We start from the raw sequence: 18,613 nt of genomic DNA, 5'->3' as shown, positions 1-18,613 counted from the left end.
GGGGCCGGCAACGGCTCTCCGAGGGCGCTCCTCGCGGAGGCCATTACTTCCAGCAGTGCAAAAAGTATGCTTTCTTCGGAGGGCGGAGGTCAGGAGCCTTGCGCCGCCTCCTGGCGACGTGACCTTTAACAGGCCCTCCAGGGCCCGGGACACGCGGAGCACAGGATGCCGGAGCCGCGGTCGGGGACCACCCCGGAGCTCCTGGGCAGCCAAAGGCCGTCCATGGCGTCCTAGCTCACTGCTCACGCCCGCCGCGGGCGAAGACGGACCTCGCCCTTCCCCACCGTTCCCCTCCCCCTCCCGAGCCCGCCGCGGCTCGCGAGCTGACACGCTCCAAACCCTCCATTCTCTGCCCCACTATATTTAACTGGCACAACCTAACCCGCTGCTCCCTCTCGGTGACAACCCTTCACCCGGACAGACGGACCCAGCAGCCAACCATCGGTCAGAATTGGCGGGCCTCCTGCTCCCTGTAGGTGGTGGCCTCGGTGGGCGGGGCTCGGGCAGCTAGCAAGTTGAGTGGAGCCACGGCTGACGTGAGTCAACAAAGGTCACGTGAAGCGAGCCGGGCATTTCGATTGGCTGCACCAGCCGGGCAGGGAGGGGGGGGTCACGGCGGCGGCGTGGGGTTCGCTGTGTGACACAATTACAACAACTTTGTGCTGGTGCCGGGGAAGTTTGTTTCTCCAACGAATTCCCCCCACATCCCTCAACCCCGCACGCTCCGGCCGTTCCCGCCGCCCCCGCCTGTGGCTGCCCCTCGCCCGCCCCCGCGATGTGACCCAACAAGCCGAGCCGCCGCCGCTGCCGACCCGGGGGCTCCGCAGCCCCAACCGCCACCGCCTTCACCGCCGCCGCGTTGGGATTTTTCGTCGCTGCCGCCCGCGGCGGAGGAGGAGGTGGCGATAAAGTTGGTGTGCGGGTCCCGCGCGGAGGTTGGGGGCGTCGTTGCGGGCCCCGGCCCGCGGGGGGGTGTCGGCGTCGGAGTTGTGAATTCGCTGCGTTTCCATGAAATCCAGCGGAGTGTCGCTCGCTGCCGCCGCCGCTTTCGGTGATGAGGAAAAGAAAATGGCGGCGGGAAAAGCGAGCGGGGAGAGCGAGGAGGCGTCCCCGAGCCTGACAGCCGAGGAGAGAGAGGCGCTCGGCGGACTGGACAGGTATGGGTCGCCGACACCCACCCGCCCGGTCGGCTCCGGACGGTTGGCGCCTCTCTCCGGGGAGGCCCGAGCGCGGTTCGCCTCTGGCGGCGGCGGGGCGGGCACCTGGGCTTGGCGCTCTCGGTGCCGTATCCGCCGCCGCCGGGGCCTCAGGATCGGGCAGGGATGGGTCGGGAGGGTTGCTGGAGCTCTAACGAGCCGCGTGTGTCTCTCCCCACAGCCGCCTCTTCGGGTTCGTAAGGTTTCATGAAGATGGCGCCAGGACGAAGGCCCTACTGGGCAAGGTAAGGCAGCCGCGGGCTGGAGTGCGGACACGGTCTCCCCGGCCGGCGCCCCGCTCGTCCCGGGCCCCGCGGCTCGGCCGGCGCTCATTGTGGCCGCGAACGAGGGCCGAGGGGCTTCCGGAAAACTATTTTCTGCTTTTGGTCTCCCCTTACCCCCGGATCCCTCGCTTGCTCCCTTGCGAAATCGCTCTCTCCTCTCGTAGCTGGAGGAACAGAGACGGCAGCGCTTTGGGGCCGAGCTCAACTGGGTTGACAAAACTGCCTGTTATTTTACGGCTTTTGGAGGGTCGACCGCTGATCTCTCCGAGGTGCCTGTTTAGGGTCAAAGGCTCGTAAATGTGTGCGGATTTCCCCACATTTCCGACTTACTTGCCTCCCGTGGTTTTTCTTCTTTTCCTCCAGGCAGGCTGTTCGGGAAATGTACTGTTAACCCAACGTTTGGGGTTTTCTTGTGTCCCCGCTCCCAGAAGGAAAGTTGCACGTAGTTTAGGGCGGTGAAGAGTTTGCATGGGGCTGTTGACAGGCATCTCAAGGGGTACGATGTTTTACCTGAAGTTGGGTGACTTGTTTACTTTTTGAGTCTTTCTGCTCTAGAAATCTTGAAGTTACTTATGAATGTGTTTTCTCCTTGGAGTCTCGTTCCCTGTGTTTTTCACAGGGGAGGCCGAGGGAAATTCGGGGTGCAGTCTCTGTTTATTTGTGTGGAAAGTTGTTGGCACTGTCATTTAGTTAAGTAATGGCTGCTCCTGTCGGCCCAAGATGGCGGGACAGGGTGGGAGGAGAAAGTGAAGGGGGGGGGTTTGGGGGAGGGAGGAGAGGTAAACATGGAAATAAATAGTAGCGATGAATAGGCCTCTCCTTCGGAGTGTGTAACTCGGTGGGTGATTAATAAAAATTATCCAAGATTATTTGCATCTAGCATTCTTGCACCTTTCTCAAGCTTGGAAGCCGCATTCATAAGCCTAGTAAATGCTTATCAACCTGTAGCACATTTAGTTATCCATCCGTAAGCTATTGAACAAAGGCAGTGGAGTCTCGATCTGTCTGCATCAGTTTGTGTCTTTTGACCAGAATCTGATCGAAATATTTGAATGCTCGGTTCTTAATTGGGACCGTGAAACTTGGAGTGTGCCGCGATAGGTGTTGCATCCATTAAACATTTTCTTTTCTAGCTGAAATCAGTAGCTTTGCATTTGATACCTGGCTTTATTGTTGCAATTGAGAAGGAAGTTTGAAATAACTAAAGCCTTGCATTTTATTCTTAAGTTGATTAAAAAAAAATACGGTTATCTCGAATTTTTGTCTGCAGTTTGGAGTCACTAATTCCTTTTATCTGTAATTACACTTCTGTTTTTGTTTCAAAGTAACTTAAGTGTAAGGGCTTTCGAACACAATAATGACCCAAAAGCTAAACTGAAATAATCCTTTTCAGTAAGCTCAGTCCCTTTGATCCATAGAGAAAAGTTGAATTCAACTTTGACTATGTAGGTATTAATTGGCTTCATTAAAACTATCGCCGGAAAAATGAATAGCGACTAGCTCTGAAATGATTTAAGCATAAATGATTTAAACCTTGAAATTTCTTTTCAACCTGCGTATTTAAAATATTTTACTTAAAAATACTTTACTGTCAAAGTTGTCATTCCAAAAGATTAAGGAAAATATTTAAATTTAAGAAGCATTGTATTTTGGAGTGATTATCTCCGGTCTGGTAGGGGGTTGGTAAAATGGTCCGCAAATATAATACATTTGAATAGTTTGGCCAAATCTGTTGTTTTGGTTAGGATAATGAAGAAATAAATGGAATCTGATGTTATACGTGGATAATGTGTAAAATGCTAGTTGATTTTATGTCTCAGAATGCTTGTATTTAGATGGATTCACAGTGAGTGGATCGTGCTTAACATTGTATTTCAGATTGTAATATTGATCTGTAGTTATTATGCACTACTGACTTTAAATTGTAAAGTAACATTTTCAAGTATTTGTGAAAATGTGCTTTACTTTCTTGATGTTTGACTGCAGTAACATAAATGAGAAACTTGTGAAGGTTCATTATATTTTGTGGCAGAATGAAGGCTTCATCAAATACTGGGTAATTTGATAAACTACTAAGTATTTTGTTGAGCTAAAGGAGAAAAAAAAATCTTCATTACTTCAGACCCCATGCCTGTGAGGTCCTATTTGGGTCAAGACTCATTAGCCTTAACATTAAAATAAAACATTCTAGAGTATGTGCTTGCAACCACAAGCAGTTCTTGGTTGCATCTTTGTGAGCTTGAACATAACAGTGAAATGTGTAATGTAAAGCTTGATATTATATGATCTCTCACCATGAGTTTGAATTGGATTCTGAATAGAATGGAATGAATGAGCTGGAATCTTGATATAGGAAGTATTGAATTATTTAGTTTCATCCATCTTTTGAACAGCCCTGGTAAACAGTATGTTTTTTTGTGAAATGTTGAGCTGTGTTGGTTTCAGAATTCTTATTCCCTGAAAGTCTTAAAAATGAGAGCTGGCTTTTCTTTGTTGGGGTAGGTTCAGGCTACTTACCTAAGGGCCGATACTGAAATTAAATAAATCACAGGACTCTCTTTAGCTATGATTTTTGTCATTACCCCATCTGGCCGTCCGCCCATCAAATTTAGTTGGCACCTTGTATAACTTTTCTTTCTGACAGAAACTTAGCTCTTACTACTTGCTTTTAACATTTATTCATATACATTATTGAATATTCTTTCAAGTTTTTAAATTAGGTTTTAAAAAAGGTTGACTCTTGACCTAAAAGATTTGGAAAGTTTAAAACATTTACTAGTAAGTATCTCTTCCTTTCCCCCGAAGTTTAAAACATTTACTAATAAGTATCTCTTCTTTCCCCCGAACTTGTAGGTTCCTTTTCTAGTTGGGAGGATACTTTATCCAAACTGCTTTCTTTTAGTAGCTGAATGCATTTGTCAGACTAATTTATATTGGAGTCATTGAAAGAATTTCTGTTTGAATGATTTCCATTTGATATACAATGCTTGGGGGTTTGGATTAAAGAGAAATTAGTAGTACAGTGTATTATTTTGTAGTAGTACCTTTAAAATATCTTTAAAAGATTGTTAACAGCAAGTGGTTGCTTAATCAGAGTTCTTGAAATATAGCATGATCTTGACCAATTTTTTCTTTAATGCTGACCATCTTTTGGTATCATAATTCAAGATTCTTATTTTTTTAATTACAGTGTGGAGTTACTGAAAAGTAATTAAGAAGTGAAACATTTTAACAGGAATTAACTATGGTGACTTAGCACATTTTAAAAAATCTTTTGGGTTATTCTTGTTTTCAGTTAATAAGGATTTGTGTTAAAATACATGTTAATATAGAGCATGAATATATTGATAGTGATACTACATTTGTATTTGTAGTAATTATATAGTGCTAAAGGGTTGGAATCTTTTGTCAAGAAACTATGCTAAAATATATAGTTATTCACTTTGAAGTACCTTTATATCATTTTTAAGTTTGTGTTAAATACACTTCTTGGGATTTTTTTTTTTTTTTTTTTTTTTGTAATTCTTTTAATCAATAGATTATGTAGAATACCTGGAAGTAATCTCTCCCTCATTGCAAGCAGATTCTTTACCGTCTTAGCCACCAGGGAGGCCCATGGTGGCTAAAATGTATGTACTTAAAAAAATATGTACTTCTTTTTCCTAGGAGATAATTAGCATGAAAATAGTTGGAATTTAAAATTCCGGGGGTAGTGGAAGTAGGTTAAGATCCATTAAAGCATATATTTTCCTAAATTTGGTTTGCTTGCATGTTAGTGACTAAGCTACCACTGTGGTAGTGCTCAGTTGTGTCCGACTCTTTGCGACCCTATGGACTGTAGCCCACCAAGCTCTTCTGCCCATGGGATTTCCCAGGCAAGAATACTGGAGTGGGGTGCCATTTCCTACTCCTGTGGATCTTCCCAACCCAGGGATTGAACCCACGTTTCTAAAGTCTCCTGCATTGGCGGGCAGATTCTTTACCTCTGGCGCCACCTGGGAAGCCCAATGTATATGGTAAGGGAAAATTATTAGGTCAGTTGTAGAAGGTGACTTTTTATACTATAATATTTGGATGTTGATACTTAAAATTATATTCTATGTATGTGTTTTGTTTGCTGGCACTTTTAAAGGAATATATTCATTTCCACCGCTAAAAGAGATGAGTGTTTGGGTTACAAAAGTAACCGCAGAATAATATCACACTTCTCTGTTTCAAAATTAGGTTTTTAATTTGATGCATCTTATAAAAGTATTTTCAAGTTTGGAAAGTTGTCTTGTAAGTTATAGTCATTGTTATTTACCTGGACAAAGTCTCAGGCAATTGCTATACATTTCCTAAGATTTTGATACATTTCTGGTAATAAAGCTATAGTAAGATTATAGAAAGTGCTTGCTTATCTGGCCACACATTAGAATTGCAGGAATATATAAACATGCACTTAAAGTTCTGAATTCTTTCCCCTCACCGGATAGCTCTTTTTGTAGAATCAATTACAAATTGAAATGACACGGGAACATTTAACTGCCACCTCTGTACATTTCAGGTTGTTAAAAACTGTGAGAGATGAGTTTTTGTGATGTAGGTGGTAAAGTGGAATGGTGGGCTATGCACTTTGAACCAAAGTGAAGGTTCAGTGCTTGGCTAGCTACAGAGTAAAAATATCTTTTTATGACTTGATTATGTAACATTTAGTTTTTATTTATGTAATAATAGTATTATTTTGCAGATTTGAAAAAGTTTACTTTTGGTTAAGCTTACTTTGAAACTCATTGTGATGCTTTGAACTCTTTGCAATTGATGTTAATGAATTAAAACACTGTGAATTAATATTTTTGAAATGTATCCAGAGAACTAATTTATGTTACAAAAACACCACTAGGTTGTCAAAGAATTGAAATGGTGGTTATTTAAGGCCCACATGTATTTATTTGTAAACTAGTTAATTAATGAAGTTTAATTGAGAGTCCCTTGGACTGCAAGGAGATCCAACCAGTCCATTCTGAAGGAGATCAGCCCTGGGATTTCTTTGGAAGGAATGATGCTAAAGCTGAAACTCCAGTACTTTGGCCATCTCATGCGAAGAGTTGACTCATTGGAAAAGACTCTGATGCTGAGAGCGATTGGGGGCAGGAGGAGAAGGGGACGACAGAGGATGAGATGGCTGGATGGCATCACTGACTCGATGGACATGAGTCTGAACTCCGGGAGTTGATGATGGACAGGGAGGCCTGGCGTGCTGCGATTCATGGGGTCGCAAAGAGTCGGACACGACTGAGCGACTGAACTGAACTGAATGAATACATGATCGACAGTCTTATGTACTCATATCAAACAAAGTCTCACATACAATTCTATTAGTTTTCTCTACTGGTTTGTAATTTGTCAATGGTAAATTAAAGCAACAAATATTTGAGTACACTGAACACAAGTCGTCTATGCAGGAAATATGGAGATAATGAAGATATTCCTTGTTTGCCTTGAAAACTTACAGCTCCTAAAGGGTGAGATAAGTATGAGGAGGACTATCACAAAAACATCAGTGGTGGTAGGAAAGTGGAGTATCCTGAAGGTTTACGATACAGGTCAATTTAACAATTTACAAGTTAGAAAGGCTTTTTTTTTTTTTTTTTTTTTGGCCATCCATAAAAACATTGATTAGCAAGCATGCACAAAAGCAGTCACAGGAACCTGTTTGTGAAGCTTAACGGAGTACCAGTGTCTATCAAGGGCCTTGCTGGAAAGGTGCTTTGGTGGCACCTGTTACATGCAGTGTTGCCAGCAGTAGACATTAGCCCCAGAATCACCCGGTCAGTGGTGGAACACAGGGCTGGATGGGACTCTTCGGCTGTGTGCACTGTGGACAGTATTGGGATCCTGGATTTGCTGATTCTTAGGCCCTTTTATGCAAAAGTGGAGATGCCTTTTGCAGTGTTTTGAGCCAAGCCACATTAACTTGAATATCATTCACTGCACTAATGAAAACTTACTTCTGACATTCCTTATGCTTCCTAACACATTCTCCTGACTAAAGTAAAGGCAGGAGAAGCATTGGCTTTATAGGGTGCTGTCCTGGCTTCTGTCTTCCTCAGGTCTCTTCTTTGTAGATTTAACTATTCTGGACTGTATATTCCTGATTTGGGAATTTCAAAAGTTAACTAAGAACCCCTGAATTTTAGATTATTGGAGTTAACTTGAAAAATTATCTAATAGTTGCTAGGTTAAAATTAATGAAAGTGCATGAGACTTAGCATATCCTGATATATTTCATTTTTTTCTTGAAACATTTAATGAGAATTTATATTATGTAACATATTCTGTATCAGACATTTAAAACTCAATTATTTCATTAGTATTTTACAATACATGAGTTAAATGGGGAAGGGGTGTTCACATTTGTGAGATAATTGCACAATGGCTTCTGGGCTAGCTTGATTTACAGACACCCTTTTCCATTTATCTGGTCATTTGTTTCAACAAATTATGTACTTTGAACACCAGACCCCAGTAGAGAAAGACAAACCAGGCTCTTAGCTCCTCATACCTGGGGACTCTTGTAATCTGCACCTTCTTTCCCTAGATAGGTAGTGCTGGAGATGGGCAGGACATTGATGGCTCCCGCAGAAGCACTCCTTGCTTTCTTGGATCCCCATTTTCAGTTTACTCTTGGGGCAGTTGTGAGTTCAGTTTCAAAGTTCTACCCGCCATTGGGCCTTAGTAGAATGTCTCCTATTAATAGGATTGGGCTTGTTTCTTGATTGTGTTTATTGGAGATGGTATTTCTTGACTTCTTTATTAGCAAGGCATCTTTTAATTTTGTTTAGGAGCACATGGTTTAAAATCAGATTTTTGCTTTTAGCAGACGTTCAGACTGTCATCTGCTGTGTTTTCTTTCACTCTTTTCTTATTTTGTAGTAATGGTTACCTTTGTTATGAGTTCTTAACTTGAGATCCTTGAATGAACGTTCATGGGTCAACTTAAGGAATTTTCTGACCAAGTTTTGGTAAGATATTCAAGAAGTAGTTAAATAATAATCATGTTTGTAGTACAAAACAGCCCTAGGTTGAGGAGGAGGGGAGATTTTAAACTAGATTTCTCTGCTGTTGTGAGTTTGTATTTTAACCTTAGATGTGCATTACCTTAAAAATAAATAAGCACGCTGATAATGAGTATACCAGAATTATATTTTGACTGATTAAAGATGGGTTTTATACTAGCGTGTGTATAGTTAGAGATACCTGTCAAGTCTTTTTTGTCAGGTTAGGATACTTCTCATCTTCATGGGCCTTCAGTCAGGATAGGGGTAAATGAAGTAGAGATGTGTATACTGTTTGGTCCTATTTCTTTCTTTCCTCACCCTCACCCTGGTCCTGTTTCTTTGCATTTATTTACATGGCTGTACTCTTTCTTCATTTTGATCTTTAGCATCTGTTTCATTGATGACTTTATTTTGGGGTCTGATTTGGCCCAGGATGACATTTGGGACCTAATTAAAAACTATAACCTGGAAGGGTGGGAGTAATTCCTTATTTAGAGAATTTTAGGTTTCTCAGCCAAATTATGGGCTGTTTGCCACTTCTGTAAGCTTTCACTTATTTTCTCTCACTCATTTCTTTCTTTTATTTTATCTTTATTTCTCTGCATTTCTAAAACAGTCATAATTCTGTTGTGAATGTGTCCTTGTATTTTTGTGGTTTAGTCTGTGTGGTAGTATTTTGTCTGTTATAATAAATAAAATATACTACTACTAAGTTTATTCTCATGAACAAGGTTGGGCTTTGTTGTAGTTAAGCGTATTATACTGGCTTCCCTGATGGGTCAGATGATAAAGAATCCGCCTGCAATGCGGGAGACCTGGGTTCAGTCCCTGGGTTGGGAAGATCCCCTGGATGAGGGCATGGCAACCCACTTCAGTATTCTTTTCTGGAGAATCCCCATGGCAAGTGTATTATATAAGATCTAGTTTATTTTAATTTAGAGCAATGGAAGGAACCACTAGATAAAGGACTCTTAAGATAAATTTATCTAAGGAATCCTTAGATAAAGATAAAGGATTGTTTTCCCACTAGATCTATTGTATTGTGTTCATTGGATCTTTTTCTTTAAAAAAAAGAAAACAGTGTATTAGAGGAAAGTTTCAGTATTTTGAAAAGCAGAGAAAATCAACCAGTCATCACCAATCATTACCCACCTTCAACAGTTTTCAGCTCATAATCTGTCTTGTTTCATCTGTATTTTACCCTGTGTTGCCATTATCGTGAAGGAAATCTCTTAATCCATAGATATTTCAGCTTGTCTCTGAAACATAGGGCTTCCCTCATAGCTTAGTCAGAAAAGAATCTGCCTACAATGCCGGAGACCTGAGTTTGATTCCTGGGTTGGGAAGATACCCTGGTGAAGGAAATGGCAACCCACTCCAATATTCTTGCCTGGAGAATTCCATGGACAGAAGAGCCTGGCAGGCCACAGTCCATGGGGTTGCAAGAGTCGGACATGACTAAACAACGACAGCGACTGAAACAAAGCCACAGTGCCTTTATTACACATAAAAATGCCTTGTTTATTTATTAATTTTTGGTTGTGTTGAGTCTTCGTTGCTGCATGCGGGCTTTTTCTAGTTGTGGTGAGCAGAGGCTACTCTTTGTTGTGGGGCATGGGCTTAAAATAACTTCTTAATATCAAATATGATTGAGTCTTAATTTTTTTGCCTTATGGAAGTTAAGAATTAGTTGCTTGGGAAATAAGTAGCAAACAGATATTTAGCTGAATATATGTGAATTTGTATTATAATATTGTGGTAGAACTTTGTAATATTAATAGATACAATACATGATAAGAGATAATTTTTTTCGAAGAACTTGGTGAATCTTGGTTGTTTGAGTCTGGATAGTTTATTATTATTTAGGGACAATTTATTTTTAAGATAAAATAGTTAAGCATTTTAGGTTTTAGAATTTCAGGTGTCAGAATGAAAACCAGAAAAGCTTTTACTTTGCTTGATTGGTTTGCGAAATATTTGCTAAACTGCTGTGAGTGAGGGACTCTCCCAAGTCCTGGGGCAACAAGTAAGACTTGGCCTCTGCCCCTGCAGTCTGTGGAGAGAGATGGACAGAGTGACTATTTGATATTGTAAGTGCTGTAATCAAGGTGTATATATAGAGTTCTTTGAGCTCTCAAATGATGGAGCAATTAAAACATTTAAAACTTTTGATTGTAGGTAGTTTAAACTATCCCTACAAATTCGCAACGTTTTGGAGCAGTTAGTTTAGGCTGGAGAAATGGGTAAGAGAAACTGCAGAAAGATGTTACATTTTGGTCTTGTTTATCAAACATGAATAGAATTTGAGCAAGAAGAATAAGAGGGCAGAGAGTTAGAGGTATAAAGTTGAATGGTGTTTGGGGAATTGTGAATAATTTATTGTGGACCCAGAGAGATTAAGGTTGTCCTAATGGGATAGGTGATTGCAGCCATGAAATTAAAAGATGCTTACTCCTTGGAAGGAAAGTTATGACCAATCTGGATGGCATATTAAAAAGCAGAGACATTACTTTGCCAACAAAGGTCCATCTAGTCAAGGCTATGGTTTTTCCCGTGGTCATGTATGGATGTGAGAGTTGGACTGTGAAGAAAGCTGAGCGCCAAAGAATTGATGCTTTTGAACTGTGGTGTTGGAGAAGACTCTTGAGAGTCCCTTGGACTGCAAGGAGATCCAACCAGTCCATTCTAAAGGAGATCAGCCCTGGGATTTCTTTGGAAGGACTGATGCTGAGGCTGAAACGCCAATACTTGGCCACCTCATTCGAAGAGTTGACTCAATGGAAAAGACCCTGATGCTGGGAGGGATTGGGGATAGGAAGAGAAGGGAACGACAGAGGATGAGATGGCTTGATGGCATCACCGACTCGATGGACGTGAGTTTGGGTGGACTCCAGGAGTTGGTGATGGACAGGGAGGCCTGGCGTGCTGCGATTCATAGGGTCGCAAAGAGTCGGACACGACTGAGCGACTGAACTGAACTGAATGGGATAGGGAGGAGGTAATTGAGCATGTGGCCCCCATCATTGTAGATCATAGGAAGTTTTGGGGAGTCACTGAACTCAACTCTCTAATCAGGGGAAGTGACATGACCAGGATATTATTGACTCCAGTGAGAGGGATAAAGTGGAGAGGAAAGGGATCCAGTTGTTAAATATTGATGGATAGATAAGACTACATGAATTTTAGAATAGAATTCTGCTGCTGCTTATTAGATGTATGATCTTTGGGCAAATTATTTTATCTTTCAGAGGCTCAATTTTCTTACCCGTAAAATGGAAGTGGTAATAGGTTTCTGTCAGGCTATAGCATTTTGTGTTAGGGAAAAAAGAGATGTAAAGTGCCTGGCAGTAGGTAGGCCTGGTGTGGAAGGAGCTCAGTACAAGATAATGTTACCACCTCGGAAAAGACAATTTTAAAAGTGAGTCTATAGTTTAGGAAAGGGGTGGGGGAGACAGAGGCAGATTCGAGATCTCTTGAAAACACTGTTCCTTGACTTTCCTAACATCTGACTACTTTGGCTTTCTGCATGTCAGTCTGCTTTGCAAGGAAATTCTGTTCTAGATCTTTACTCTGTCTGCTCCCAACTTGCATGTATGCTTGACTGAACTTCATTACTTTACCTGGTATCTTGAAGACATCTTAAACTGAACATATGCATGCTGAATTTATCTTTGGTTTTGATGTTCCCTGTCTTAATAAGTGGCACTTATCATTTCCCTTGCCAGAAACCTTAGAGCTGTTTTTAACTCCTTTTTTTTTCTTAGCAAGTCCTAATAGTCACCAAATCTTGACATTTCTACATCTTAAATTTCAAATCTGTTTGTTTTTCTCCATCCTCGATGCCACCATTCTAATTGCAGCCATGATCCGATCTTTGACTTTTGAAATACTTGCATGCAGATTTTTTTGAATAGGTATACTTGGAATAGTGCAAAATTGTAAATTACATAGAGGAAGTTGCAGTAAAAAGAGAATCTCCCACACCATCTCTGGGTTATATATTTCTTAATCTCAGGCAGCCACTGATAAAAGCTTTGTTGGGTAACTTCATATTTCAACACATACAAGTATATTCTATTATATATCTTTTTCCCACACAAATGCTGCTGCTGCTAAGTTGCTTCAGTCGTATCTGACTGCGTGATCAGAGACAGCAGCCCACCAGGCTCCCCGTCCCTGGGATTCTCCAGGCAAATGAGACCATACTATATTAAGTTGTTAAAATGCTTTGCTGCTTGCCATATGAAAATATTACTTGTTTTTATATTGAATTGTCTTGGACTTGAGAGTTCTCTCATTCAAATAGTGAGATGTTGGTGAGGAGGTTGGTTTGGTTGATTAAGTTACTTTGAAGCCCTGTTACGACTTTTATATATGGTATAAAAGGTAGAAATTCTTCAACTGCAAAAGTTTTAATTGACAGTATGTTCACATATCTTTTCCTACGATAGCAGTTGCTTAATTTTATATGCTGTGAACTCAGTTGAAGTAATGGGCAAAATTTGCCTTCATATTTTGATTTTATTGGTACGACTGATTCTGAGGCTCCGTGAATACTGATTTAATTTACTCCCTGAATGTTTAAAGAAGTAGCCATAGTTTATACCACTTAATATCTTATATTTGCAGGAGTCTTGACTTATTCTTGATTTTTATTATAGAAAAAGAAAAATAGGTAAACTTGTATTCTTGATTAGTCATAAACAGTACAGGGCTTCATGTTTTGTTACGGGCCTCCCTGGTGGCTCAGACGGTAAAGAACCTGCCTGCAATGCAGGAGATACAGGTTCCATCCCTGGGTCAGGAAGATCTGGAGAAGGGAATGGCAACCACTCCAGTATTCTTGCCTGAAGAATCCTGTGGCTAGAAGAGCCTGACTGTCCATGGGGTTGCATAGAGTCGGACGTGACTGGGCAATTAACACTGCTAGTATCTTATTTTATGTAGTCACTCAGTCGTGTCGAACTCTTTGTGACCCCACAGACTGTAGCCTGCCAGGCTCCTCTGTCCGTGGAGTTCTCCAGGCAAGAATACTGGAGTGGGTTAACATTCCCTTCTCCAGGGGATCATCCTGGTCCAGGGATCAAACCCAGGTCTCCTGCATTGCAGGCAGATTCTTTACTGTCTGAGCCACCAGGGGAGCTCTCTAGTGTGTTACTAACTTGTAGCAGAATACCTTTGTTTTCATTATATATTGACTGGTGGTGGAGTTGGAATGGTGGTACTTTAGTTTTTTGAGGTTATTAACCATTTGAGGGCCAGTGTAGCTGTAGACATTTTGTATATGATTTTGGAGAGTGTGTGGTTTCCTTTGAAGCCCGACTGTGGACTCCATTGTTTTCAGCTATTTAGTTTTCTCTATTCTTGGGTAGAAGTGTTAACAATAGGAGTGTGCTGAGAAGAATGAAAAGCGTTAATACCACTGGATTGGTTAGGCTTAAATGCCATGGTTTATATCACACTGTTCTGTGGTGTTCCATGATCACTGCCCATATTCTCTCAAATTCTCCTCTGCTGATTACAAGGGTGCTAGGGGAAGAGAATGTGAACTGATCCTAGAGAACTTATTGCTCTAACTGGAAAAATTGTTGTAAGCACATGCTCCCTTAACATAGTTAATAGGCCTTAGAATTGTTTCTCAGCCTGGGTGTTCAAAATACTTGCTTGATTGGGAGGCTGTGTGATAAACTGAAAAGAACAGTGGATCAGAAAACTGAAGACCAGTGTTTGAGTCTGCTGCCTACTTTGTCAACTTGCTTAATTTTTATGGTCCCAGTTTCACCGTCTGTTAAGATGAAGGGCTACTACTACTACTAAGTCGCTTCAGTCGTGTCCGACTCTGTGCGACCCCATAGACGGCAGCCCACCAGGCTCCCCCGTCCCTGGGATTGATTACGAATTTCCAAAGTGACTGTCTAGCATCAGAATTCTAGGTGGTGGTTCATTTGAATTTTTAGGATTGATTCAATTTTGGAGATTTTGATCCGAAAGGAGGGCACAATGGAACTTTGTTCTGGATTGTAATTTTCTTTGATTTCAGCCTCAAGCTTTTAAGACCAGAGAATTGTATGTTTTGGTTAGTCTAATATGATAAATTATTGTTAGTCTTTGATTGATTTGAAAGTTAGCCTTATTTATTAATGGTGTTTTGACTTCTCCAAACTACTACTTGTTTATAGTTGAAATTATTTCTTAGGTCAGATCTGATGTTTCTAATTCTAGAACATGGGTATAATTACTGTGTGTTTACCTGTTTATTAGGAGCTCATGACAGGGCTAAATGAATTGTCAGGCATGAATTGATAAGAAATGTCACAGTAAATATATACTATTAGGTACAGACATTTGGGTATTACAGATAGTAAGGCCCCTCAGTTGCCCTAAAAGTAGCAAGATTCCAATCTATTGACTTGAACTTTTATTGTTGAATTTGGCTCTGTGTGTGTATATGTATGAGTATATTGTGATTATATGTTTACTCTAAGCTTGCTAGTCAAAAAGATAGGTCTGAAGTTTGTACCTTAGTTTCAGAGTATAACTCTTAAGGAGAAACTTCTTCTGTAACACTTTTTCCAAGTGTTTATCTATAAATGGATAGATAAGTGGGTCTTCTGTCATTGAAGATATTCAAGTTTGCTCATTGACACTACTTGGCCAGAATGTTGTAGACGGCATTCAGACATCAAAGGATAATATTTACTGTTATCCGTAAAGATGATTCCACCCTTAGTCAGGATTCTGTGAAAAGAGGTAGCTGGATTCTGAACGTTTGTTTTGTTGGATTCGGTTGTCCTTACAGAAGTGGACAATACCATGACTGATTCATAATCGAGTGTATATATTTCTGTAAATGGCAGTTTTTTTCTATTTGCTTTTTAAAAATTGACTGTTTATTTAGAAACAATTATAGATTCACATGCACTTGTCAGTAATAAGAAATCCAGTACAATGTCATGACAAGGATATTGTCAAGATACAGACCTGTTTATCACAAGTATCCATCATGTCCTTTAGAGCCATATTCACCCCCCCACCCCCAGTTTCTAACCCTTGGCAAGCACTGATCTATTCTGTTTCTATAATTGTGTCATTGAAAAAAAGTTATATAGGTGGGATCAGCGTATGTATCCTTACGTATAGTTTGTTTCTCTGTGTTATTGATGTACCATGGTTTCCTTAACCATTTACTTGTTGAAGGATACTTTGAGTTATTTTTAGTCTGTGGCTATTGTAAATAAAGTTGCTATGAACATTTTTGTAGAGGTGTTTTTGTGAGCCTAAGTTTTTCTGGGATAAATGTCCAATAGTGCAGTTGCTGCTGGTTGCTTGTTTAGTCTTATAAAAAACTGCCAAATTGTTTTCCAGAGCAGCTCTACCATTTTACATTCCCATCAGCAGTTTCCACCAGTGTTCTAGCTTTGTTGTACCCTTCCCAGCATTTGGTGTTATTGCTGTGTAGTGATAGCTCGTTGTAGTTTTAATTTGCATTTCTCCAAAGGCTAGTGATGTTGAATGTCTTTCATGTCCTGATTTTCCTTCTGTATTCAGAAGGAAATATTCACCTCTGTGGTGAAATGTCTGTTCGTGTCTTTTAGATTATTGATTTGAGACCTTTCTTTTTCTCTGATGTACAAATTTAGTACTTTATATTTTCATTTCGGCACTGCTTTAGTTGTGTCCCACATATTCTCGTATTCTCGTATTTTCATTCAGTTTTATGGGTTTTTAAATTTCCTCTTCAGTCCTTGGAATATTTAGTATTTAGTAGTGTGTTACTCAGCTTCTGAGTATTTGGAGATTTTCCTGTTTTCACTGTCACTGATTTTTAGTTTTACTGTGAGTGACTTTTTAGCTTGATTCTATTATGATAAGGAAATTTACTCTGTATAATTTTCATTCTCTTAGTTGACATGTGTTTTATGACCCAGGATGCGGTCTATCTTGATGACCCTTCCATGTGTGCTTAAAATGAATGTGTATTCTGTTGGATGGAGTGTTATATACATGAGAATTCGATCTTTTTGGTGGATTTTATTGTCCAGTTCTTCTATATGCTTACTGATTTTCTGTCTAGTAGTTCTACCAATTAATGAGAGTGTGGTATTTCTAGATTTCCAACTGTAATTGTGGATTTGTCTGTTTTTCCTTTTATCAGTTTTTACTTCTTGTACTTTGAAGGCTCTGTCATTTGATGTGTACGTAAGTTTGTCATATCTCCTGGTGGGTTGTTCCTTTTATCATTATGTAGTGTCTCTTTTGCTCTTGCTAAAATTGCTAGTAATTTTATTTACTCTTAAGTCTACTTTATTGATAATAATATTGCCACTCTTGCTTTTTTTTAAAAAAAAATCAATATTTACATGGTATGTCTTTTTCCATACTTTACCTTTACCTGTTGTATTTAAGATGAATTTTTGGGGGGGGGGGGAGTACAACATATTGTTAGATCATTTTTAAAAAACCACTCTTCCTGTCTCTTTTAATTGGTATAGACTGTTTATACTTAAGGTAACTGTTGATATATTAGAACTTCAAGTCTGCTAGTACTATGGCTTGTTCCTCTTTCTGGTTTCTTTCATTCTTGCTGCTTTCCTCCTTGTGGGTTATCTGGATATATGTTTTTTGATTCCATCTTGATTAGTAGTGTTTTTAAGTGTATCTCTTTGTATAGACTTTTTACTGGTGGTTCTCGGTACTGGAATATTTATATGTAATTTATCACTGTCTTCTGTTGTGGATGTTTTACTACTTCCAGTGAAGTGCAGTCCTTTACTTCCATTTAGGTACTTTTGTCTGCCCTCTTATGAAATATAATTTTAAGTGTTTTCTCTTAGTAACATTGAACATCACACCAGATGGTGTGATAAATTTTGCTTCAACCAGCAAATATGATTTATGAAACTCATGCATTGTATAATATTCTTATTATACTTACTCATGATCTTATATATTCCAATGTTCTTTTTTCCTTTCTGAAGTCCCAGCCTTCTGCTTTCATTTCCTTTCTATTTAGAGAACTTTTAAAGTCATTTTTTTCAGGATAATTTTATTTTCTTCATTCCTGAAGGATATTTTTGCCGTATATAGAATTCACAATGTACCGTTCTTTTTCTTTTAGCCATGGAAAACGTGCTATTTTCTTCTATTCTCTGTGGTTTCAAAATCAGAAATTTGTTGTCATTAGAATCTGTGTTCCCCTGTAAGTAATTTATTGTTTTTTTCTGGCTGCTTTCAGTAATTTTTCTTTGCCTTTAGTTTTCAGAAATTAAGTTACGATGTATCTTGGTGTGGATGTCTTTAGTTTTATTTATCTTGGTGTGGGTTTCTTTCATTGAGTTAATGTGTTTCACCACAGCTTGGAATTTTTTAGATAATATATTTTAGAATACTTTTAAAATCCCACCTTCTCTTCTTCTGGGACTCTGATAAGAATCTTAGCGCTTCTGTTTTTGGGTCCCTGAAACTCTGTCCTCCACCCCCAGTTCCCCAGTCCATTTTTGCTTTTAGGTTGGCTAAATTCTTTTGATCTGTTTGCTGTGTCTGTTGTCTGACACTTCCATTCTACTGTTTAGCCTGTCCAGAGAATTTTTATTTTGAGTATTATATTTTTTAGTTTTGTTATTTCCACTTGGTTCTTTTTAAAACAACTTTCCTGAGACTTAGCATTTTCTAATTTGTTTCAAGAGCAGTTAAAATAGCTTGTTGAAGCATTTACGTTGACTAAAACCTTGGTCAGACTTATGATGCAAGGCAGGACTGGATTCACCATAATTGACTCCAGCTCCCCAGAGGTGAAAACCTATTGGGCAAATTTGGTTGTATCTACTCAAACCACCCATAAACTCACCATTCCAAATAACTTAACTTTCCTGCATAGTCGGGCACCAAGGTGCCAACATTAGTGAGATCCACCACATCAAAATTGCCAACTCAATGGAATGCTCTTCTAGTAGGCAGGTTACTATCACTGGTTCTGTTGCCAGTATTAGTCTGGCCCAATATCTAGTCAGTGCCAGGCTTTCTTCTGAGAACGGCATGGGGTGCAGCTGGAACAGTGTAGGTTTACTTGTAACTCTTTCTGCTGTTTCCCCAT

At 40.0% G+C, this 18,613-nt stretch overlaps 1 protein-coding gene across 7 annotated transcripts in view; it reads left to right on the top strand.

The window, feature by feature from the left end:
• Positions 1-629: 629 nt before the first annotated feature.
• KDM6A (lysine demethylase 6A) overlaps positions 630-18,613 on the top strand; it is a 185,792-nt gene continuing 167,808 nt past the window's right edge. For 5 of the 7 annotated variants that reach the window (XM_055563124.1, XM_055563123.1, XM_055563120.1 and 2 more), the window contains exons 1-2: positions 631-1,157; positions 1,378-1,441. In XM_055563124.1, coding sequence (XP_055419099.1) covers positions 1,009-1,157; positions 1,378-1,441 — 213 coding nt within the window. In that variant the 5' untranslated portion in view covers positions 631-1,008. Of the gene's footprint in view, positions 1,158-1,377; positions 1,442-18,613 lie in introns of all 7 variants that reach the window. The other 2 variants (XM_055563118.1, XM_055563117.1) reach the window with 1 other exon arrangement.

Source organism: Bubalus kerabau, chromosome X (genome assembly GCF_029407905.1).
Source record: "Bubalus kerabau isolate K-KA32 ecotype Philippines breed swamp buffalo chromosome X, PCC_UOA_SB_1v2, whole genome shotgun sequence".
In the NCBI taxonomy this organism is placed as follows: Eukaryota; Metazoa; Chordata; class Mammalia; order Artiodactyla; family Bovidae; genus Bubalus; species Bubalus kerabau.
This window is presented reverse-complemented; position numbering and strand designations above follow the sequence as displayed.